The 22885-nt window shown below is 36.7% G+C and overlaps 1 protein-coding gene across 2 annotated transcripts in view; it reads left to right on the top strand.

Annotated features, from left to right (window-relative positions):
* Window positions 1–22885, top strand: part of SLAIN2 (SLAIN motif family member 2) — an 89236-nt gene that overhangs the window by 57647 nt on the left and 8704 nt on the right. The window contains exon 7 of one of the 2 annotated variants that reach the window (XM_059161906.1): window positions 5624–5701. The exons of the other annotated variant lie outside the window; for it this stretch is intronic. Coding sequence (XP_059017889.1) covers window positions 5624–5701 — 78 coding nt within the window. The remainder of the gene's footprint in view (window positions 1–5623; window positions 5702–22885) is intronic. 2 annotated transcript variants of the gene reach the window in all.

The raw sequence follows: 22885 nt of genomic DNA, 5'->3' as shown, positions 1-22885 counted from the left end.
AGCGAAAAGTTACATGGTCAGTATTCTACTCCAGACTTCTCACTGAAGAGGGAGTGTCCAAGACAGTGGTCAGCTTACATGTAACCAGACTGCCCTGAGGCCCATGGGGAAGGAATTTTCATCCAGATTTCGCTTGGAACCAAACCTTAAAAGATTACACTTGAATTTTACATAATTGTGAATTATAAAATCAAATAAGTTATGATAAATCTGTGTAATGGGCTGATGTAAGAATGAATGGGATACTTCTAGAATTTCTTTTTAAGAGTAAGCAGCACAATGATGGTCAATTATCTAATTACAAAAAGATTTTATAAATGTTTTTCTGACACTCCTATATATTTTGATTGAATACATCTGGGATGGTAACCCAACATGTATATTTTTAAGTGTCTCACTGATCCTGCAGTATATTCAGGTTTGAGAACCACTTGAATAGATCTCTGCTACAGAGGATCTTGAATGCTTAGTTCAGATCTCTGTTCAGATTTTATCTAGTGATCAATCACTCATGTGTCCTTAATTATTCAACAGATATTGGGTATATGTTATGTTATAGACAGTGGGATTATAGATATAAATGAGAGCATGTGCCCTTCAGTAGCACGGAGTGATTAGCAGGAACTTCTGTGGGAACAGAAGAAAGGCATTAAACTCTTTTGTGTGTGAAGAGGCTTTCAGGAATGTTATTGAAGTTATCTTTCTGCTAACTCAGGAGGAGCTCATGAGACCACATGAAGAAAGGAAAGACAGATTTACCTAATAGTGTGATTGGTATTGAAGTCTTTAAAGTAGCACCCTGTTTATAGTGGTTTTGTATGACTAGAGTGTAGGGTGCAGCAGGATGGTTAGTGCTTCCATTGATGAAGGCTGAGAGAAATATGTAAGGCACAGACTGGGAGGTTTTTTTTTAATATATTAAGGAATTTGGATTTCATCCTATAAGTGTGGAAAGCCATGGTAGACTTTTTTTTTTTTTTTTTTTTTTGACAGAGATCACAAGTAAGGAGAGAGGCAGGCAGAGAGAGAGGAAGAGCCATGGTAGACTTTTGATCAATGTTGCTTCTTAGAAAATCCATTCTAGTAATAATAGGAAGAATGGATTAAAGTTGAGAGACTAGAAACCATTTGGAAGGCTATTGTACAATCATGGCAAGAAATGAATATCTGAACAAAGGCATTGGTACGGGAGGTGATGAGATCTGGATGAATTTTTAAAAATGAAAGCGGATATGTGACTTGGTAACACTGAGAAGATGGGAGGTGGAGAGGGAGAGAGGATTGAAAGGTGACTCTGAATGAGAATTTATAAGCAATGAAAGTTTCAAAACAAAATGTCATTGCCGATTTAGGGGGAACACTGAGCATTTTACCTGGCAGTGATTAACATTCTTTTGTAGTGGCTTATGCTTACTTAGTATTTGGGACCTGGAATTATTTTTAACATCTCTCCATATGACAAAATTATGTTCAATAATAATGAAATAGAATGGGTTATAATAATAATGGCTGGAGAAAATGCAGACAATGAGAAATACTTTTTTATTGAGTGTTATTTTATAACTATCAGTAAAAAAATTATATCAGCATTACAAAAAAGGTATTTTTAAATCATTTTTTATAAAAAAGGAAAATGTTTTTACATATTGGTCTGTCACAGTAGTGAATACTATAGTTTAAGTTTCTGGAAATTTGCCAATAACTTCTTCAGAATTGATCTTTGTATACTGAAGCTCAAGATACAGTATAGCCAGATTTATCAGTTTCTCTTCAGTCATACTGACTGAAGAATAGTCTTCAGTTTTTAAATCTGAAAAGTTTTTCTTCTTCCCCACAATGCACCTGTTGCACAAGTAAGGAAATAGTCAACATAATGATAAATTTGACAGAAATTCATAAATTTCCATTTTACAATACATTTCAGAAATTGCCATCTTGTCCATATCTTAGTTCCTTTGGGGATCAAATCTAAAGATTTTTTTTTTAAGATTTTTTTTTAAAGATTTATTTGACAGAGAGAGAGATCAGAAGCAGGCAGAGAGGCAGGCAGAAAGGTGGGGGGTGGGAAGCAGGCTCCCTGCTGAGCAGAAAGCCCGATGCGGGGCTCAATCTCAGGACCCTGAGATCACAACCTGAGCCGAAGGCCGAGGCTCAATCCACTGAGCCACCCAGGTGCCCCCCAATCTAATGATTTTTTAAATGTCTTCACAGCTGAAAAAATTCAAGTAATACTCAGTCACATATAATTACAATTGAAGTAACTCAGATTCTGTTTCATTGACTTAATTATCACTGTACCACCATGGCTTATTTCTAAGCCGTGTAAATGTAGGAAAAAAAATATTGTATGAAAGGGGTTAGAAGCACATAGTAGTGTGCTAACTGAGCTTGATTTCACATCTCTGTGACCTTAACTCTGGAAAGAAACGTGTAGTTGAATCTACCTATGATAGGGGAGACCATATAACTGGGAGTTCTGGTTATTTTTCATGTGAAATGCAATGTACATTAAAAGATAAGTATGTTCATTTAAATCTTTAATATTTGCTGTTAAAAGGTAATGGTACCTGCAGCAATTATTTCTAACTTAGGCTGACAAATTGTTTTCTTTAGGGAGGAGCATTTTATCACCAACATTGATTATTAATCCAGGACATGATGATGATTTAAAAAAAAAAAAAAAAAAAGACCAAGCTGGTTTTACTTTTGCTCTGAATTCCTTATAGATCATTCACTCACTGCCCAGACTGCACTGGAGTGTGTGTGGCGGCGGGGGCGGGGGGGGGGGGGGCTGGTTCAGCAGTTCCACTACTGCTGCCTTGATGCACATGAATAAAGTGGAAGGATTGGATGTAGGGAAACCAAAAAAAGATACTGTCCTAATCCAAATATAGGATGATGAAGGTCTGAGTTAGGTATTTAGGAGACAATAGGGGGATGTAAACAGAACTATAGGGATGACTAAATGGAATTAAAGAAAACTTTGAGCTAGAATGACTTGGAAAATGGTGGTGTATGTTTAACAAAAATACAGAGACTTTCGGAATTGGTATGTGGAGGAAGACATTAACCTAACTAACGTTGAATGAGAGAATAATATTTTTATTGTACCATTCTTTGCTTTCCATGGTGGGTCTTGCTAATTTGGAATTAAATAAATATTAAGAGAGAAACCAGGGAAACAAGTATTTTTAAACAGCTAACATGCTGAATTCTGTTATTATGGAAAGATTTGGAGACTTTCTGTTTACTATACTTTATCATTTAAAAAATGATTTTGTCTTTAGAAGGCTGATCAAATTAAGAGTGATAATTCAAATAATAACTTAGTGTTCTTATTTGAGTAATACACCACTATGCAGTATCTTATGAAAATCACTCATTTCTTTGTCAGATTTATTAGATTTGTTGTATTAGACAAGTTTAGAGTATACTGCTTGATTCTGTTTGCAGTCTGATTCTTCAGGTAACCATTGCATCGTTTTTACTTGTTTTGGATGCTGTTGTTACCCATGAAACTTGAGAGATAAAGTCCATTGGAGTTATCATAGCTATTAATTTCAGTAGGACTTTTCCAAAACAGATTACAGATGATATTTGATATTAAGCCCTCACTAAAAAAATTTTTAATGGTAATAGGTATTGTGGTTTGCCTGTATACATACCAGTAGTTACCTTTTGCCCTCATTTTCTCTATTCCAGTGATAGCGGCGCACTTCCCGTCCTTCAGATCCACTGGGCACACACTTACCTCAGGTCCTCTACCATTGCTTTCCATCTGCCTACAATGTTCTTCGCAGATAGCTGTATGGCCTACTTCCTCTCTTCCTTCAGATCTTTGCACAAATGTCATCTCAGGGAAATCTTTCTTGATCCACCCCATTTATAATTGCAATTTAAATCTCCCATTTCGTGTCTCCCTTCCCTACTTGGTTTTCTCCTTAGCAGCTCTCACTGTCTGACTCTTTTCTTTCCCCTTTCTTTTCAGAATGTTAGTTCCATGAAAGTAAGAATTTTATCTATCTAGTTGGCTATTGAAGAAATCCAGTGTACCTAAAACAGTACCTGAAATAAAGTAGATAATTAACTATTTGAAAGAATGAAAAAAAGCAGCAGCAGCAGTGAATGAGTAAATGAATGATACTATGAATGGTTGGAAGTATGAATAATTATGCAAGTGGAGAATATTCAATGATGATAGAATCCTGTATTTCTGTGGGATAGATATGAGGTAATTTTAAAATTGATTTTTTTTAAGGTTTGAAGTTTTTAGTAGTCTTCCTGGCAATATTTAGGCTGAATTGGTATATTATTTAGCTAAGTAATATGTGGAATACTGTAAAATTTGAAATCAAATATGTTTATTAAAAATATTTACTATTAGTGACGAACAAATTTGATATTTTGATTGGTTTACATATTGTAGATTTTCTCATCCATAAGAAACTATTTCTTTAAGTTTGCACTTTGCACTAAGATTTCCCTCCCTTTTCCTTTCCGACTTAATGCACTAAGCATTTAAAGTTTTTTAAAAGCGTTAATAGAGTCAAGCAATAGAGCAAAAGAGAAATTCTCCTTAATTCTCTTTGAGGATATTATCAAGTATTCCTTTGCCAACCTGATGATTGTTTAAGTGCTGGCCAGATTTATGGTTGTGGGATCTCTTTCTCCCTGCATATAAATCCTAAAAGTCCAACTTAAAAATCAGTAGAGTAACATTTTAGAACCACTTAAATAGGTAACTGTAGTAGTAGATGTGGGTCTTTTCAGTTCAATGAAACTATAGTGAGCTTCAACTCTAGATGGCTCTGAGCTGCCATTTACATGCCAGGTTTTAGAGGTTTGTTGCAGTTAATAGATTAGGAGTTTTAGAGAAAGCTTAGAACTCCTCATTGATCACTTTAAGAAGCAGATGCTCTGACTCCTCCAAACCCGTCAACCCCAGCACACACTGTGCACCATGCCCCCCACACACACCTCTATCCATGCCATTTAATATGAGCATAGCCCAGATATGTTGCTACACAAAGTCTAAAGTACAAATTAGTTTTATTCTACAGCAAGATGATGTTGAATATATTAAAGCCCCCGGATTTTTGCTCCCTTGAGGACCTGCCTCGTTCTGAGTTTTCTTCTCCTTTTTGAGTACGGGGATTACTGTTTTATGTTAGGGCAGTTCATCTAACAATAACTGCTTTGCCAAAGTCTGCTTTTTTGCATTGAACAAGTACTACTTTTATTTTATTCTATACTGTGTGCTTGTGTTCCTCACTTTTACTTAATTAGCTTTATATTCTTTGCATCCTGTAGCATGTTTGCCGGTGGTTTGCTTTCTCTTTGATATTTTTATTGGTTTACATATTGTAGATTTTCTCATCCATAAGAAACTATTTCTTTAAGTATGCACTTTGCACTAAGATTTCCATCCCTTTTCCTTTCTGACTTAATGCACTAAGCATCACTTTCAGATTCTTCTGCTTCTAGGTTTCTAACATATTTTCAACTTATGGTTTCTGTTCCTTGATAAATTTTCAAGTATGTATTAAAATATTCAAGTTTACAGAAGCTATAGCCTTTATCTTGTCCTTCCAGGCAAATATTACAGTTCCTTATTTTTCAACAGCTTCGCAAAGGCTGAAAAATTTGCCTCGTACTTCCCTCAAAGCCAAACAGTTGCTTCAAACTTCATCTACAAAAAGAGGTAACTACAGCCTCTTACTAAGTTTTAAATTTCAGCAAATGATCTAGTAGTTAAATCTTATACCTTTTGGTATACTGAGTCATTGATGTCTGTAGGGCACGTTTTCTTTTTTCTTTTTTTTTTTTTTTAATAAAGTAATGTGGATTCATTCTCTCTTGGATAAGTCCAGAAGAAACTTATTTTCTGCAGAGGTACGTATTGGATTGCTCTTCTGAAAGGAATAAGTGATATGTAGCATTTTCTATTAGAGAATTTATCATTTTTCTTACCAACCTAAAACTGAAGGTCATTGTTTTAGCTTAATGTAGATGAACTAATAAGTGCTTTAAAATGAACCAAATGCCAGACATTTTGTACGTAAATTTTTTTCTTCTGACTTGAGTTTTGGATTTACTTATCTGTAGGATGAAATGGGAATGCTTTCCTTTTAGAAGTTGATAAACATTAAAACAAGATGTTGTGGTTAATTGGTAATGTTTGGACTTATTTACAGGAGTGGTAGCTTTTTTAAGAACTGAAAGTTGAAGTATGTGAAGGTTGGACACCAAAGCTATCATTTTGGTTTGAACAGATTGGATGTATGAGCAGCTAGAGAGAAGTAGAATTGCGGAAAATACCATGGAATGGGGTAGGACCAGCAGTAGTAAGAATGAATAGAAGCCTCAGAGGAAATGGGACATAACAAATATAAGCAGTGAGGAAAAATATTAACCCTATCCAGGACATGTAGACTTCTCGACAGTTTCAGATCTCAGTAAATAATAAAGATATATGAGGAGGATAAAGTATTAAAGGACATTATGTGGAAAGAGGAGATTTGAGATTTGTTAGTTGAAGAAAAAGATTTGGTTAATATGGGTACAAAAACACTGAAATACATATTTTGGCAAGTTCACTTATATGTAAATGTTTTAGCAATGATTTGGTAAATTAAGTATGATTTAAGGAAATAGTTTTAGATAATAGAATCTGAAGGGAAGAGAATAATCAAATGGAAATTTTGCATGTGTAAATATTTGTGTTTTGAATACCGAAAGTCGATCATAGCCCTCCAATACAAGTGTCTTTCAGTGCTACTGTCAGAAATAAGAATAAGCCTGGGTGGCTCAGCTGGTTAAGTGTCTGCCTTTGGCTCTGGTCATGTTCTCAGGGTCCTGGGATCGAGCCCTGTGTCCGGCTCCCCACTCAGTGGGGAGTCCACTTCTTCCATCTCCCCCACTGACACAAATAAATCAAAAAAATCTTTAAAAAAAAAAAAAAAAAAAGACTGGATAGTATATGTTCTTTAGATAAGAAGGTGACTTATTAGGAATTGTAATAGAAAAGGGTCCTTACAGAAATTATTTGAGGACCAAAGGCTTTTTTTTTTTCTTTTGAGACTTCTAGATATTTTTGAGTACTTGGTGAGAGGTAGTGAAAACAGGAACATGAAATGAAAAGATTGTGGTGTCTAAAACAGGACAGGAGATTACTGTATCATAATAAAACATAGGATTTTATGTTTATATAAATTTTGTTGTATGCCTCTCTAAACTGCTTCATAATTTTTAGGGGAATCAGGTAGGTTTAAATAATTTTAAATTTTTACTCAAGGATTTTTTGCTATTTATTAGATTAAGAAGATCATAACTTTTGGGTGGTTGGTTTTATGTTTTGGGGTTACTACTGGGTTTTTTCGACCTATGAAAGTTGCATATTTTTGTGACTAAGCCACCAAACTCCCACCCTCCATGATACGATGGCAGGAAAACCCAATTTTATAATTCCTGGTACCTCTAGTTGTCTTAGTAAAGGGAAAGAAGATTGCATGTTTGTGTGTTGGGTTTTATTGATGTTTTGTTTCTTTTTGTTTAATCTCTTAATTTAATCCAGACTCATAATTTTTTTATTGGTATTGTGGTTTGGGGTGATCATTTTATGCTACTAGAAGTTCTGAACCAAAAAAAAAAAAAAAAATCTGAACCAATTGAAAAATGGACACAGATATACAATAGGATTTAAAATAATTCAGGTTAGGTGTGCCTGACCAGCTCTGTCAGTAGAGCACTTGATTCCTTGATTCTTAATCTTGGAGTCTATTTATTTATTTTATTTTAGAGAGAATGAGAATGAGAGTGAGCAAGCATGAGAGAGGGAAGGTCAGAGACAGGAGCAGACCCCCCTGCTAAGCAGGGAGCCCAATGCAGGACTCTGATCCCAGGACTCCCAAGATCACGACCTGAGCTGAAGGCAGTCGCTCAACCAACTGAGCCACCCAGGTGCCCTAATCATGGGGTCTTGAGTTCTAGCCCTATGTTTGGCATCAAGCCTACTTTAAAAAATAAACTTAGGCTAATTACCGGGTAAAGCTGAATCAGAGACTGGGATCTCTTGGGTCCAAGGCCAAATGGATTTTCTAATTTTCCCTCATATCTCAACTTTGAAAAAGAGGGTCTGCACTGGACTGGGGGATTCTCTATTCTTGTTAGGGAATTGAGGCAGATAAGATTCAGACACCATGTGTTCTTACGTACCTTTGGCACTTTAAACCTGGACTAGAGAAACATGGGACTGGTCAGTAAATTGTCAAATAAATCAGTTGTCCCATCCTGGGGATGAAGCTGTCACATCTTCTAGAAATTTGGCGTACTTGTTTTCAGGACTCAAAGGATCATGGAAAGAGGGAGAAGGTAGTTCCCTTAACAATTGGAAATATCACTATGAATTTAATTATTTTTTTAGAGAACACACACGCATGAGTGGGAACAGGGAGAGAGAATCTTACACAGTCTCCATGCTCATCACAGAGCCCAAAGTAGGGCTTGATCTCATGACCCTGAGATTGTGACCTAAGCCAAAATTAAGAACCACTCAGGAACCCTGGTCACTTTGATTTTAATTGCATTTAGTGGTATTTGGAGTTTGAAGATGGGAAGAGAAGTAAGAACTGTGTTGCCTGGCACAAAGGGCCACACCATAAACATCTGTTGAATGAGCACAGTCATGCCACTAACTCAAGGCTGGACTAATTCCTCTTTGCATTTTCTTCTTGCAAGGGTTTTTTTGTTTCTTCAGCCCATCCATCTCTTTAAGGAAAAAAAAAATCCATTGTGTATAGTTAAGGCTTCCTGGGCATGACTGCTTAAACTGCTCTGACAAAGAGATCTTCATTCCTATTTATTGGGAACTCAGTGAAGTGGAGGTAAACAAAGTAAAGTCCTCACCAAGTCAGAGGGAAAAATACGACTACTTAGAAAAACTGATGCATAGATCAGGACAAATTAAAATGTAGAAACATACCTTAAGTATGTTTCTTTAAGTAGAAAGAGGCGGAAATGTAGTATGAGTTAGCGATGGTTTTTGTCCCATACTGCTTGAATTCACTGTATTTTGAATATTTATAGAAGGTGAGATAAATGTTTATAAGAAGCCATATTGATAGGAGTTTAAAATGCTGTTTGATATCAGACTATCTGAAAATGGAGAAGCTAGGAATTTTGCTGTTACCTTGGATCCAAAATTTAAAATTTCTTATATTCGCTTTTCACTAACAAGTATTTATTGACTCTGTATCATAAACAAGATATACTCATTATATCCTTCCCTTCCCTACCCCCCCCCCCATGTCTAGTCCCTCTTTACTTCTATTATAGTTGTGGTCAAAGCCAGCTCTGTCATACGGAGTTTTTAGATCCAGTTAAAAATCATAAGAGTTGTTCCCTTTCCCATGATTTTATTATAGAAAATTGAGAGAATGGGAAAGGAGTGGGCATAGGGCTCTCTACAAACATACAAATCCTTGTTAGCCATTTCACACTATTTTTGGAATGATAGTTGAATAGATTCTGCTTACATTTAGAGTTGGTAAGTCTTTTTTTATTTTCCAAGATCTTTTTTTCTTCTTTAGTTACATCTTCATTACATCTGTCAATTTCTTTTGTAGAGGAAGTCCTAAATCAAAACTTTCTCCTCTCTGAAATTGGTGCCTTTATTTTTCTGATTAAAAGCTGACTGACTTTTAGGAAATTAAAGTTAGAGCTAGGAAGTCTTCAAAAATACCTAATTTCAATTAACCTCAGTTTATTCTTTTTCCTTCCTAGCCCCCAAGTTTATAGATAAGACAAAAATGCTGCTACCATTATAGGAAACACTTTTTATAATAGTGAAACTGTAGCTTAGTGCACTTCTTTACTTTCTAGTTTTCCCTTAGGCTATACGTTAACCTTGTTAAAATACTTCTCTCCACATTCTGAGATTGTAGAACTTCTCGAATTTATAAATCTGTTTGTTAAATTTTGTTATTTTAAAATATAACACGAATTCAGAAAACCGTATAATACATAGTTTAATGAATTACAACCTTTAGTGACCACCATTCATATCAGGAGACTGTAACTTGCTACTTCAGAAACTACCTGTCTGCTTCCAGACACAATCCTCCCTTGACCCATTTCCCCAGAGTAGCCTTTCTTCTGAATTTTTATAGCAGTCACTTCCTTACTTCTTTGGACATTTTGATCATCCAAGAAATGAAACTGTAGTTCTGCCTCTTTATGTTTTTTTACGTTTCTCTTAATTTATAGTTTTCTTCTAACTCTGTACTCACCGTTGTTAAGTTTGTTTAAAGAAACCACCAGATCATTGGCCCCATAGCTGTGGATGTAGATCCACAGGCCAGATCTTGCTGATGTCTTTTCCATGGTGTCGTTTAGTACATTTCTCTGTATTTCCATGAAGTGGTAATCGGATCTAGATGCTTAACTGGATTCAGTTTTGCTGTTTGGGGGAAGACTACTTCATAGAGGGTGTGCTGCTTTAGCCACAAGTGCACAAAGCAAGACTACCTCTTTTTTGGTGTGATATTATCAGTCACTGATGCCTAATACCTATATCCTTACTTTATTAGGTATTGCAGAATTGGTTTATTTCCATTCTGATACTCCCTTTTTTTCTTTTTGGTCAAAATATTTATATAGAGAGAAACTTTCCTTTATTCTTTGCTCACCCAGCAATATACTTACATTAGGAAATTCTGAATAAATTAATTCTTTCTCATTATTTACCAGTTACAGAATAAATTGGCACTCTACCATCCTCCAAAGGTGACCCATATTTTTCTTAGATATGTATCATTATGCTCTTATAGATTCAAACATTTTTTTTATGTGTTTTGATTCATTCTGGACATTTTCCCAGCTTTGGTGGAAGTTTCTTCAAGTTGGCCCTCAAGTCTTTTTTTTTTTTTTTTTTTTTTTTTTGAAGATTTTATTTATTTATTTAACAGACAGAGATCACAAGTAGGCAGAGAAGTAGGCAGAGAGAGAGAGGAGGAAGCAGGCTCCCTGCTGAGCAGAGAACCTGATGTGGGGCTCCATCCCAGGACACTGGGATCACGACCCGAGCTGAAGGCAGAGGCCTTAACCCACTGAGCCACCCAGGCGCCCCGGCCCTCAAATCTTTTTGATATAACCCTAGTAGTCTGATAAATTATTGCTAACTGGTATGATAGGATAGGCACATCTTGTACATTTCCTGCCACGGATTAATCATTTCTCCAAAAAGTCATAATTTCCTTTGATAGGAAATGGAATTTCAAAACCAAAATCTGAGTTCTTAGTTATATTAATTGTTACTGGGTTGGTCATTATTTCTAGGTTTTTTTTAGTTACCGGAGCTAGTAAATATATGCATAGATTCCTGACTGTGTGTATTTTAAGATTGAATGCCTTAATGAGTTCATGCTGATACTTCTATTCAAATTCAAGGCTTAACGATAGTTAATCTCTTAACTTACACCTGTATCTCCCTTATCTTGCTCTAAGAATTCTGTCTCTCACCAGCAGATAGAATTAAAATATCATTTAACAATTTGTTTTATCCCATATTATACACAAAACCTGGGGAAACCATTATCATAATATCATACAATGTGATTACTGAAAATACTTAATATAACCTTTCACATATGCTTGCTCCTTTTTTTTTTTGCAGTTACACTGCATATCCATTATCAGATTGAAGAGTCATTTGTACTTTTATTTAGTCTTAGTTCTACACTTAAATAATATTTTAGCGCTTACCACCAGTCTGTACATTGTTGTCTGTACATTGTTGTCTCACCAATCATTTTTCTTTTTTTTTTTTTTTAAATATTTTTATTTATTTATTTGACAGAGAGAAATCACAAGTAGGCAGAGAGAGAGAGAGGAGGAAGCAGGCTCCCTGCTGAGCAGAGAGCCCGATGCGGGACTCGATCCCAGGACCCTGAGATCATGACCTGAGCCGAAGGCAGCGGCTTAACCCACTGAGCCACCCAGGCGCCCACCAATCATTTTTCTTGTTTGAACTTTCTTGTTTCATTCTCTAGTAGGTTCCTTAAAAGGGAGTTAAAGAAGCAGTATCCATTCCCTCCAGATTTGTGTGTTGATGACAGTTCGTCCATCCTTTTTATATTTGAAATTCATTAACTAGATATGAAATCTTTGGTTCATATTTTCTTAAATATATATTACTCCATTTTTCTCAGGAATAAAAAGTTATTTCTCTTACATTGCTTTGGTTCTTTATCTGGATGTCCAAAGGATGTTTTCTTTTCCTTTAAAGTTTAATCTTTTTTTTTTTAAGATTTACTTTTTTATTTTAGAGAGAGAGTGAGCCAGTGAAGGGAGGGCAAAGGGAGAGAGAATCCTGAAGCAGACTTCCCACTAAGTGTGCAGCCTGACATGGGGCATGATCCCAGGACCCCAATATCGTGGCCTGAGCCAAGAATCAAGGATCAGCCACTTAACCAACTGAGCCATTGAGGCGCTCAAGTTCAATAATTTATGAGAATATATCTTAGTGTTGGTCATTTTGATTTTATTTCCCCAGATAGGTGGTGTGTTCTTTCAGTATGGAATTGCACATATTTTAAAATTTCAGACAGTCTTTTAAATTATGGTTTTTAGTATTCTTTTCTCTTGCTTTGGCTTTCTTCTTTTCGTGGGGGTGCCTGTTGTACATGTGTTGATATTCTTCGCCTATCTTCTGTGTCTGTTGCCTTCCCTTGAATCCATTTCCATCTTCATTTTTTTTCTATAAAAGTTTCTTTTCATTGTCTATTTCTCTTAAAGCATTATCTGTCATGTGTGGTAACTCTTGTGTTCTTTCTTCCATAGACTTCATTTTAAGATGATTTATGTCCAGTTCTTTTCTGTGTTCTCTATCACCCATTTTTTAATGTTTCCCATTCTGTTTTATGATGTTCTTTCATATCTTTTATCATTTTCTTAAATGTTTTTAGAATTTGAGATATTAGGTTATAATTTTCATCTTTTGTGTATGTGTGCATGGTGGACACGATTTCTGGCAAGGTGTACTGTTAGTAGAAATGTTATTCTGGGGGCGCCTGGGTGGCTCAGTGGGTTAAAGCCTCTTCCTTCGGCTCGGGTCATGATCTCAGGGTCCTGGGATCGAGCCCCGCATCGGGCTCTCTGCTGAGCAGAGAGCCTGCTTCCTCCTCTCTCTCTCTGCCTACCTCTCTTCCTACTTGTAATCTCTGTCTGTCAAATAAATAAATAAAATCTTTTTTAAAAAATGTTATTCTGCTCTTTTCTTTTTTTAATAGTAACTTCACATGGGATTTGACCTCAGTGCTTGTCTCTTGCCCATTTTTCTTTGGAACTTTTTTTTCTAAACATTTAGAGAGGGACTTTGATTTAAGATTTTCTAATTTTATGTCTATGGAGATTGCAAAACTGTTAAAAAAAAATACTGCTACTTATTTTCTGAGATTTCTTACCCTTGCTCTTCTTCCCTAGTTATAAAATTCATCCTTTTGGGGCACCTGGGTGGCTCAGTCAGTTAAGCAGCTCAGGTCATGATCTCAGGGTCCTGGGATTGAGCCCCACATTGGGCTCTCTGCTCAACAGGGAACCTGCTTCTCCCTCTCCCTCTCCCTCCACTGCTTGTGCTCCCTCACTTGCTCACTTGCTCACTGTCTCTTTCAAATGAATAAATAAAATCTTTTAAATAAATAAAATTCATCCTTTTAAAGTGTTTAAGTCAGTGTTTCTTACTATATTTATAGAGCTGAGCAATTATTTTGACCTTAGAGATCTTCATTACCCACATAAGAAATATCATACCCATTTCCCACTGCTTCCAGCCCCTGGCAACCACTGATCTTTCTGTCTCTGCTTTTACCTATGCCTCTGCTATTTCTTGTAAATACAATATGTGATCTTTGTGACTGGCTTAGCATGAGGTTTCCGAAGTTCATCATAGTACAGCATATGTTAGTATTTTGTTCCTTTTTATTGTGATGTATATCCAATTTGGTATGGATATACCAAATTTCATTTATCCATTTCTCAGTTGTGAACTTCTGAGTTTACACTTTTTGCCTCTTTTGAAAATCCTAATGCTGCAAGTATTTGTCAGTAGCTTATTTATTCGTATCTATTAATCTTTTTGTATGTAAGGAAGAAAACCTATAGTGAAGCCCATTCCCAGGGGTGTCTCCTGCCTCTTACATCTAATAAATCTTCTCATGATAACTGTGTGCTTACAAAAATAATGGTGACTCATGTATAGTAATGGAAGAAGAAATCAAAGGCTTCTATGCGTTGTTAATTTTGTGTGTGTGTGATTATTTGTCAGCCTTCACAAATTTAATAGGCCTTGGTATCATGTCTTATGAAACCTGTCTAGGATAGTAGCCCCACAAATATGTCCTGAGTCTAGTTAAAAATAAAAATGGTGAAAATAACATTTTAATTTCTACTTCCGGAGGTGTTTCTCTCTTAATTCCCAGTGAAGAATACCAATCTGGGATTTGAGGAGTTGTGGGTTCAGCTTCTTTCTTTTTTATTGCTCAGTTGATCTCTGTGGTTGTGGCAAGTTTTCTTTTCTACACAGTGAAAAGGTGGGAACAGATAATCACTAGTGACTCTTGTAGCAAGGATTTTTTGACTATAACGAAAGAATCATATTTACATCATCTCTGAAGTCTTTAATAACCAGAACTTATTTTTTTTTAAGTCTTTATTATGTCAGTAACCTCTTACAATCCTTGATGGTGTGTAACTGGGATGATGTAACTTACTATAGTAAGGGAGAGGTAACAAGTATTTTTGTTTTTAATTTTGTGTTAATTAATTGAATGGCATATCTATTTTAATAAATGTTTCTCTCCCCCCATCAGTCATAGTGGCCAGTGTTTCAGAATGTGTATATTTTTATTGTAAACTATATATTTGATATTTACATATTTTTAGCAATTATACAATTAATGGAATTTTTAGTTTGGACACATCACTGTAAAGAGAACCATTTTTTGGAGTATCTATGTTTTTTTCATGTTGCTATTTACATTTGAGATACATTATTTATAAAACACTCTGAATATTTATCAAGCTAAAAAACAATATATAATTTACTCAGTTTTTCCCATTCTAAAGTGCCTATTGTGTTTTCTAAGCCTCAATTAGAAAACTTACCATTTTTATTAAATGCTTACTAAAAGACAAAAACAATGAATATTTGAAAATAGGAATCCTCATACTACCCACCATTTCATTTCAGAGGTGGCTTAACTGAGACACTGAGGTCAGTATTTTTAGTCATATGTCAGTTTTATAAATAGAGTTCTAATTCTTGTTCAGAGTAGATAACAGCTTCATTTTATGCCTCGATTTAAGTGCAATTCTCAGTATCCAAAGTGAGTAAAGAGAAATTATAACCTACTGTCATAATTAATTTGGACAGTAAAGCCTAACTAATCCCTGTGTTTTAGTTAATTTATAAGGATGGCCTGGGAGATGATTGTCTTGAGTGGCATTGTTGAATATCTTTCCAGAGAACTCAGCTGCAACAGGCTGAAAGGCTCTAATATTCCCTAGATAAGGAAGGCGCAGATGTAGTATGCCTTACAGTTTGTGTAATATTACACATTTGCCAACTGTTTATACAAATAATACTCATTTGATTTTCACAGCTAACCTGTGCTATTTGCTGAAACTTGCTGAGTTTTGTTTATATGAGATTTACATCTAAATATTTCTATTTCTCTTTTTGGGGAGCAATGTAAGTAGTGTTATGTTTTTTATTTTGATTTCTGTACATTCATTACTGCTATATAGAAATACAGTAGATTGTTATATGTTAATCTTCTATCCTGTGACTTTACTGAACTCAGTATTTCTAGAAGTTATTTTTTGTGTGGATTCCTTGGGATTTTTGAGGTAACAATCTGAAGACCGTTTCTTTTGAGTTTATATGCCTTGTAATTTCTTGCTTATTGTACTAGCTAGAACTTCCAGCACTATGAATAAGAGTGGTAAGAGCATATATTTTTGTTTTGTTCCTTAGAGGGGAAGTAGTCTTTCACCATTAAGTATAATGTTATATGTATATTTTTTATGAATGTTCTTTAACAAGTTCAGGTTCTCCCATTCCTGTTTTTCTCAGAATTTTTATCATGAATATGTGTTAAATTTTGTTAGATGCTTTTTGCTGCAGTAGATGTGATCGTGTGACTTTCCTTTAGCCTGTTTTATGATTTTCAGGGTTTTTTTTAAAGATTTTATTTATTTATTTCACAGACAGAGATCACAAGTAGACAGAGAGGCAGGTGGGGGGGGGGGAGCAGGCTCCTTGCTGAGCAGAGAGCCTGATGTGGGGCTCGATCTCAGGACCCTGAGATCATGACCTGAGCCAAAGGCAGAGGCTTAACCCACTGAGCCACCCAGGCGCCCCTGATTTTCAAATTTTGAACCAACTTTGCATCCTGGAATAAACCCCACTTGATCATGGTATATGAGATTTTATATATATATATATATATATATATATATATATATATATATATATATAAAATTGAGTTCTGTATGCTAATAATTTATTAAGGAATTATACATCTACATTCCTGAGAGAGATCAGTCTGTGATTTTCTTTTTTGATACTTTGTTTCTGGTTTTGTTTTTTCTGGCTTATTGAGTCTTTCTCTGACACCACTCAGACATTTGATGGCTGAGGCTTGGTGGTATTTTATTACTACTAGGTGGAAATAGAAACCTGGGTTTTCTACTCAGTCTTTGCTGGCACCCAAGGCGGAGGGGACAGGTGGGTGGAGGTAGTCGTTCTGGCTCCGCACTTGGTCTCCATTCACACTGTGGTGGAGGTGGGCGTGTTACCACTGAGCAATCCTCAAGGTCCTGACTCTATACTGGACCTCCTCTGACACTAACCCATGAGGAGAGGAAAGAACATCTGATTACCTTGTTCTCTGACCCCTTCCTGGAGAATATATGGGGCACCTTGTTAAACCTCACAAGAATAGTAGTCTGGACACCCCACCAGCCCTTGCTGATGGGTGAGAGTAAGGCTACAGTTTCTCTGTAGTGTTTGGCTGGAGTAGAATAGTGATATCTAAAAGCTGTCTTTCCTAGCCCTTTGGCTAGAGAGAGCAGACTTTTTCCTCTGTCACACCTAATGGCTTTTCCAGGTTGCCAGTTTCTTCTGCTCCAATTTGGGGTGTATGTAGCAAGAAGAAAACCCTAGTAATTCATGATTATGTCATCCCTTAGGTCTCAAGGTCCCTAGGCAGTCTTCTTTTTCCACTCCACATCAGAATTTTATGTCTATTTTAAATATCATGCCTAGGGTTTTAAATTATACTTAAGTGAGAGAAATAGAGAAAAATGCATCTATCCCATTTTCCCAAGTGAAAGTCTGAGATTCACATTTTTTAAAAATTTTGAGAGAGGGCGCCTGGGTGGCTCAGTTGTTAAGCATCTGCCTTCACCTGAGGTCGTGATCCCAGGGTCCTGGGATCGAGCCCCGGATGCGGCTCCCTGCTCGGTGGGGAGCCTGCTTCTCCCTCTCCCACTCCCTCTGCTTGTATTCCCTTTCTTGCTGTGTCTCTATCAAATGAATAAATAGGAAAATCTTTTTTAAAAAATAAAATAAAAATAAAAATTTTGAGAGACAATCATTTCCCTGGTATTAGTAGTATCAGTTCAAAAAACTGTCCAGTTATTCCAGAGGAAAAGATGCTTTGCACAAAGCTTGTTTTCAAGGTAAGGTTTGTGTAAGACATTCAGAGCATTATAGACATATTCCCATATGTGTAAGGTTGTCATGTAGAAATGAAGCACTCTTAGTCTCATTAGTGTAAGTGCCTAATTTCACCATGGGCTTTACATCAGTCACCATAAGAAGGAGGCCTAGGACTCTGGTCATCCCTCATCTAGCAGATTGTCAGTCACAGTGTTTTAGTGCATCTCTTAATCTCACCTCATTGCCATCTTTCCTCAACTCCCCAGACTTTTCCAGAATACTCTTTGAAGCTTATGATCCTCTGAACTGTACTGTTCTTGCTCCTATCAGAAACCTGCATTCCTGCAAAAACCAAATCCTAGCTGAAAGACTACCAACCATGGGAAAAGCTAGGACTGACGATGGCCTTTTTGGAGTTGGTACTAGAAGGATGAGGCCCAGGCCACACCCTCAAGTAGTGGCTAGATAAATTAGAGCCTGGGAGCCTTAGTTACCCAGTAAGCCTCCAGGAAACCACTGGAACAGCTTGGGTAGAGACTGATCTGGCAAGGGAGATAAGGCTAAGTTTGGAGAATGGAGTTGAGAAAATATATTTATAGTCACCTGTAGAAAGGGCAATATGGATTATGTAAGAGTTAAAAAAAAAAAAATCTTCATGAAAATCATGGAATTTGCAATTCAGGAGTACTCAGACCCTGTGGACATCTTCAGTTTTCTACAGAGGAGACTGCAACAGTTGTTGGGGAACCAGGACATGAATTATTCGCGAGTCATTATTCTCAGCCTTGGCTCTACTGTAGAATCCCTTATGAAGTTTTCTTAAAGTCAGCTGTATTCAGGTGGAATTTTAAAAACACATTTTGAATTTCAGCAAAACTTCACATTCGTGGGATGCCTGGGTGGCACAGTCAGTTGGGCAACTAACTCTTGGTTTCAGCTCAGGGTGTGATCTCAGTCTTGAGATCCCGCATTCCCTCAGGCTCCATGCTCCGGAGCTGGCTTGGAGTTTCTCTCTACCTCTCCTTCCCCACTGTGCACCCATGTGCTCTCTCTCTCTCTCTCTCAGATAAATAAATAAATCTTTAAACACACACACACACACACGTTCATATAACCACCAATATAGTAAAGTCATAGAACATTTCCATCATCCCCAAAAGTTTCCTCGTATTTCTTCCCTGTCAGTTCTTCCAACTTCAAGCAAATATCTGATCTGCTTTGTTTCCATAAATTAGATTTGCCTTTTCTGGAACTTTATATAAATGGAGTCCTTCAATATGTGCTGTTTTGTTTCTGGCACTTAATTAACTCAGCATTATTTTTAGAGTCATCCTTATTATATCAGCAGTTTACTCCCTTTTAATTGCTGAGTAATATTTTATTGTATGGATACATCACGGTTTTAGTCATTCACCCACTAATGAAAGTTTGAACTGTGATCGGTTGAGTAGAGTGTTCTTTAAATGTCAGGCTAATTTGATTGGTGGTGGTATTTGTCTTCTATGTCCTTTCTGATTTTCTACCTACTTGTTTTATCAGTTACTGAGAGTGGAGTAGTATTGAAATATCTAATTATAGACTTTCCCCCAGCTTTCAGTTATGTCAGTTTGTTTCACGTGTTTCATACATCTGTTTTTGGGTATATGTTATGTTCTCTTCTGAATCAACCCCTTTAACATTGAACTCTATTTCTCATGGTAATCTTTTTTTTCTCTTGTTATTTTAGACATTCCAGCTTTTTCATAATTGGTCTTGTGTAGCTTTTTCTGTTCTTTTACTTTTAACCTATGTTTTTATGTCTAAAATGTCTAAAACCTATGTTTTTATGTCTAAAACCTATTCCTTCCTTCCGTATTTTTATTTAAATTCAATTTATTAACATATAGTGTATTATCAGTTTCAAAGGTAGAGGTCAGTGATTCATCAGTCATATATCCAGTGCGCTCCTTAGTGTCCATCACCCAGTTACCCCATCCCCCCACCACCTTCCCCTCCAGCAATCTTCAGATTGTTTCCTGTTGTTAAGAGTGGCTTATGAGGGGCACCTGGGTGGCTCAGTGGGTTAAAGCCTCTGCCTTTGGCTCAGGTCATGATCCCAGCCCCGCATCGGGCTCTCTGCTCATCAGGCAGCCTGCTTCCTTTCTTCTCTCTCTGTCTGCCTCTCTGCCTACTTGTGATCTCTGTCAAATAAATAAATAAAATCTTTAAAAAAGAAAAAAGAAGAAGTGGCTTATGGTTTGTTTCCTTCTCCTGTTTCATCCTGTTTCCTTTTTTCCTTCCTTCCCCTATAATACTCTGTTTTGTTTCTTAAATTCCACATATCAGTGAGATATGGTGATAATTGTCTTTCTCTGATTGATTTATTTCACTTAGCATCATACCCTCTAATTCCATCCATATCCAACTCTGAGAAAAAAGTTGATGGTATTTTGATAGGGATTGCATTGAATGTATAGATTGCTCTAAGTAGCAAACATTTTAATAAGACTTGTTCTTCCAATCCATAAGCATGGAATGTTTTTCCATTTCTTTCTGTCTCCTTCCATTTCTTTCATGAGTGTTCTATAGTTTTCTAAATATAGATACTTTGACTCTGTGGTTAGTTTTATTCTTAGATATCTTATGGTTTTGGTGCAGTTGTAAATGGGGTCCACTCCTTAATTTCTCTTCTGTCTCATTGTTAGTGTATAGAAATGCAACTGATACCTGTGCTTGATTTTATATCCTGTACTTTGCTGAATTGCTGTATGAGGTCTGGCAATTTTGAGATGGAGCCTTTCGGGTTTTCCACACAGAGTATCATGTCATCTGCAAAGAGTGTGGATTCGGATGTCATTTATTTATTTATTTATTTATTTACCTATCTATCTATTTATTTATTGATTGATTGATTGGTCTGATTGCTGAGACTAGGACTTCTAGTATTATGTTGAACAGCAGTGGTGATAGTGGATATCCTTGCCATGTTCCTGACCTTAGAGGAAAAGCTCTCGGTTTTCCCCATTGGGAATGATATTCACTGTGGGCTTTTTGTATATGGCTTTTATGATGCTGAGGTATGTTCCTTCTGTTCCTACACTATGAAGACTTTTAATCAAGAAAGGATGCTGTGCTTTGTCAGATGTGTTTTCTGCATCTCTTGAGAGGATCATATGATTCTTTCTCTTATATTTTATTTTTATTTTTTTAAAGCTTTATTTATTAGAGACAGAGCAAGGGAGCAAGCACAAGCAGGGGAGGGGCAGAGGGAGAGGGAGAAGCAAACTCCCCACTGAGTAGGGGACCCAACTCTGGGCTTAATCCCAGCATCCCAGGATCATGACCTGAGCCAAAAGCAGATGCTTAACCAACTGAGCCACCCAGGCATCCTGCCCTTTCTTTTATTAATGTAGTGTAGTATTAATGTAGTGTATCACATTGATTTGCCGATGTTGAACCACCCCTGCAGCCCAGGAATAAATCTCACTTAGCCATGGTGAATAATCTTTTTAATGTACTGTTGGATCCTGTTGGCTAGTATTTTTTTTTAATTTTTTAAGATTTTATTTATTTATTTGACAGAGATCATAAGTAGGCAGAGAGGCAGGCAGAGACAGAGAGGGGGAAACGGGCTCCCCGCCGAGCAGAGAGTCCAAAGCGGAGCTCCGTCCCAGGACCCCGGGATCATGACCTGAGTGAAGGCAGAGGCTTTAACCCACTGAGCCACCCAGGCGCCCTGGCTAGTACTTTTTTTAAAGATTTTATTTATTTACCTGAGAAAGTGTGCACTCATGCACATGAGTGGACAAGGGGGCAGGGGTGAGGTGGAGTGGGAGAAGCAGACTCCCCACTGAGCAGGGAGCCCAGTGTAGGACTCAATCTCAGGACCATGACCCAAACAGAAAGCAGCCACTTAACGAACTTAGCCCCACAAGCATCCCCCTATTGGCCAGGGTCTTGGTGACAATTTTTGCATCCATGTCCATCAGGGATATTGGTCTGTAATTCTTCCTTTTGGTGGGGTCTTTGTCTGGTTTTGGGACTAACATAATGTTGGGACCAACTCATGGAAAGAATTTGGAAGTTTTCCTTCCATTTTGCTTTTTGAAGTAGCTTCAGAAAAATGGGTATTAATTCTTTATTAAATGTTTGGTAGAATTCTCTTGGGAAGCCATCTGGCCCCAGACTCCTGTTTGTTGGCTTCAGATTCCTTGCTGGTTATGGGTCTGTTCAGGCTTTCTGTTTCTTCCTTTTTCAGTTTTGGTAGTTTGTACATCTCTAAGAATGAATCCATTTTTCCAGATTCGCTAATTTGTTGGCATATAGTTGTTCATAACATGTTCTTAAAATTGTATTTCTTTGGTGTTGATTGTGATCGTTCCTCATTCATGATTTTATTTATTTGGGTCATTTTTCTTTTTGATAAGTCTGGCCAGAGGCTTATCAATCTCATTCTTTCAGAGAACCAGCTCCTAGTTTCATTCATCTGTTCTACTGTTCTTTTGGTTTCTGTTTCATTGATTTCTGCTCTGATCTTTATTAATTCTCTTCTTCTGTCAGGTTTATGCTTTATTTGCTGTTCTTTATCTAGCTCCTTAAGGTGAATGGTTAGGTTGTGTATCTGAGACCTTTCTTGTTTCTTGAGAAAGGCTTGTAATGCTATATATACTTCCCTCTTTGGACCGCCTTTGCTGCATCCCAAAAGTTTTAAACAGTTTTATTTTCATTTGTTTCCAACAATTTTTTTAATTCATCAGTTTCCTGGTTGACCCACTTACTCTTTAGTGGGATGCTTTTAGCCTCCATGTATTTGAGTTCTTTCCAAATATCTTCTTGTGATTGAGTTACATTTTCAAAGCATTGTTTTCGGAAAATATGCAGGGAATGATCCCACTTTTCTGTTGCCAGTTGAGACCTGATTTGTGACCAAATGTGTGATCAGTTCTGGAGAATATTCCACATGCACTCTAGAAGAATGTGTATTCTGTTCTTTAAGATGGAATGGTCTGAATGTATTTGTGAAGCCCATCTGGTCAGTGTTGTTATTCAAAGCCCTTGTTTCCTTGCTGATCTGCTTACATGATCTATCCATTGCAGTGAGTGGGGTGTTAAAGTCCCCTACTATTACTATATTATTATTGATGTGTTTCTTAAATTTTGCTATTAATTGGTTTATATAATTGGCTG

The sequence above is a fragment of the Mustela lutreola genome, chromosome 1, assembly GCF_030435805.1.
Source record: "Mustela lutreola isolate mMusLut2 chromosome 1, mMusLut2.pri, whole genome shotgun sequence".
In the NCBI taxonomy this organism is placed as follows: domain Eukaryota; kingdom Metazoa; phylum Chordata; class Mammalia; order Carnivora; family Mustelidae; genus Mustela; species Mustela lutreola.
Note: the sequence above shows the minus strand (reverse complement) of the source record. Positions and strands in the feature narration are given on the sequence as shown.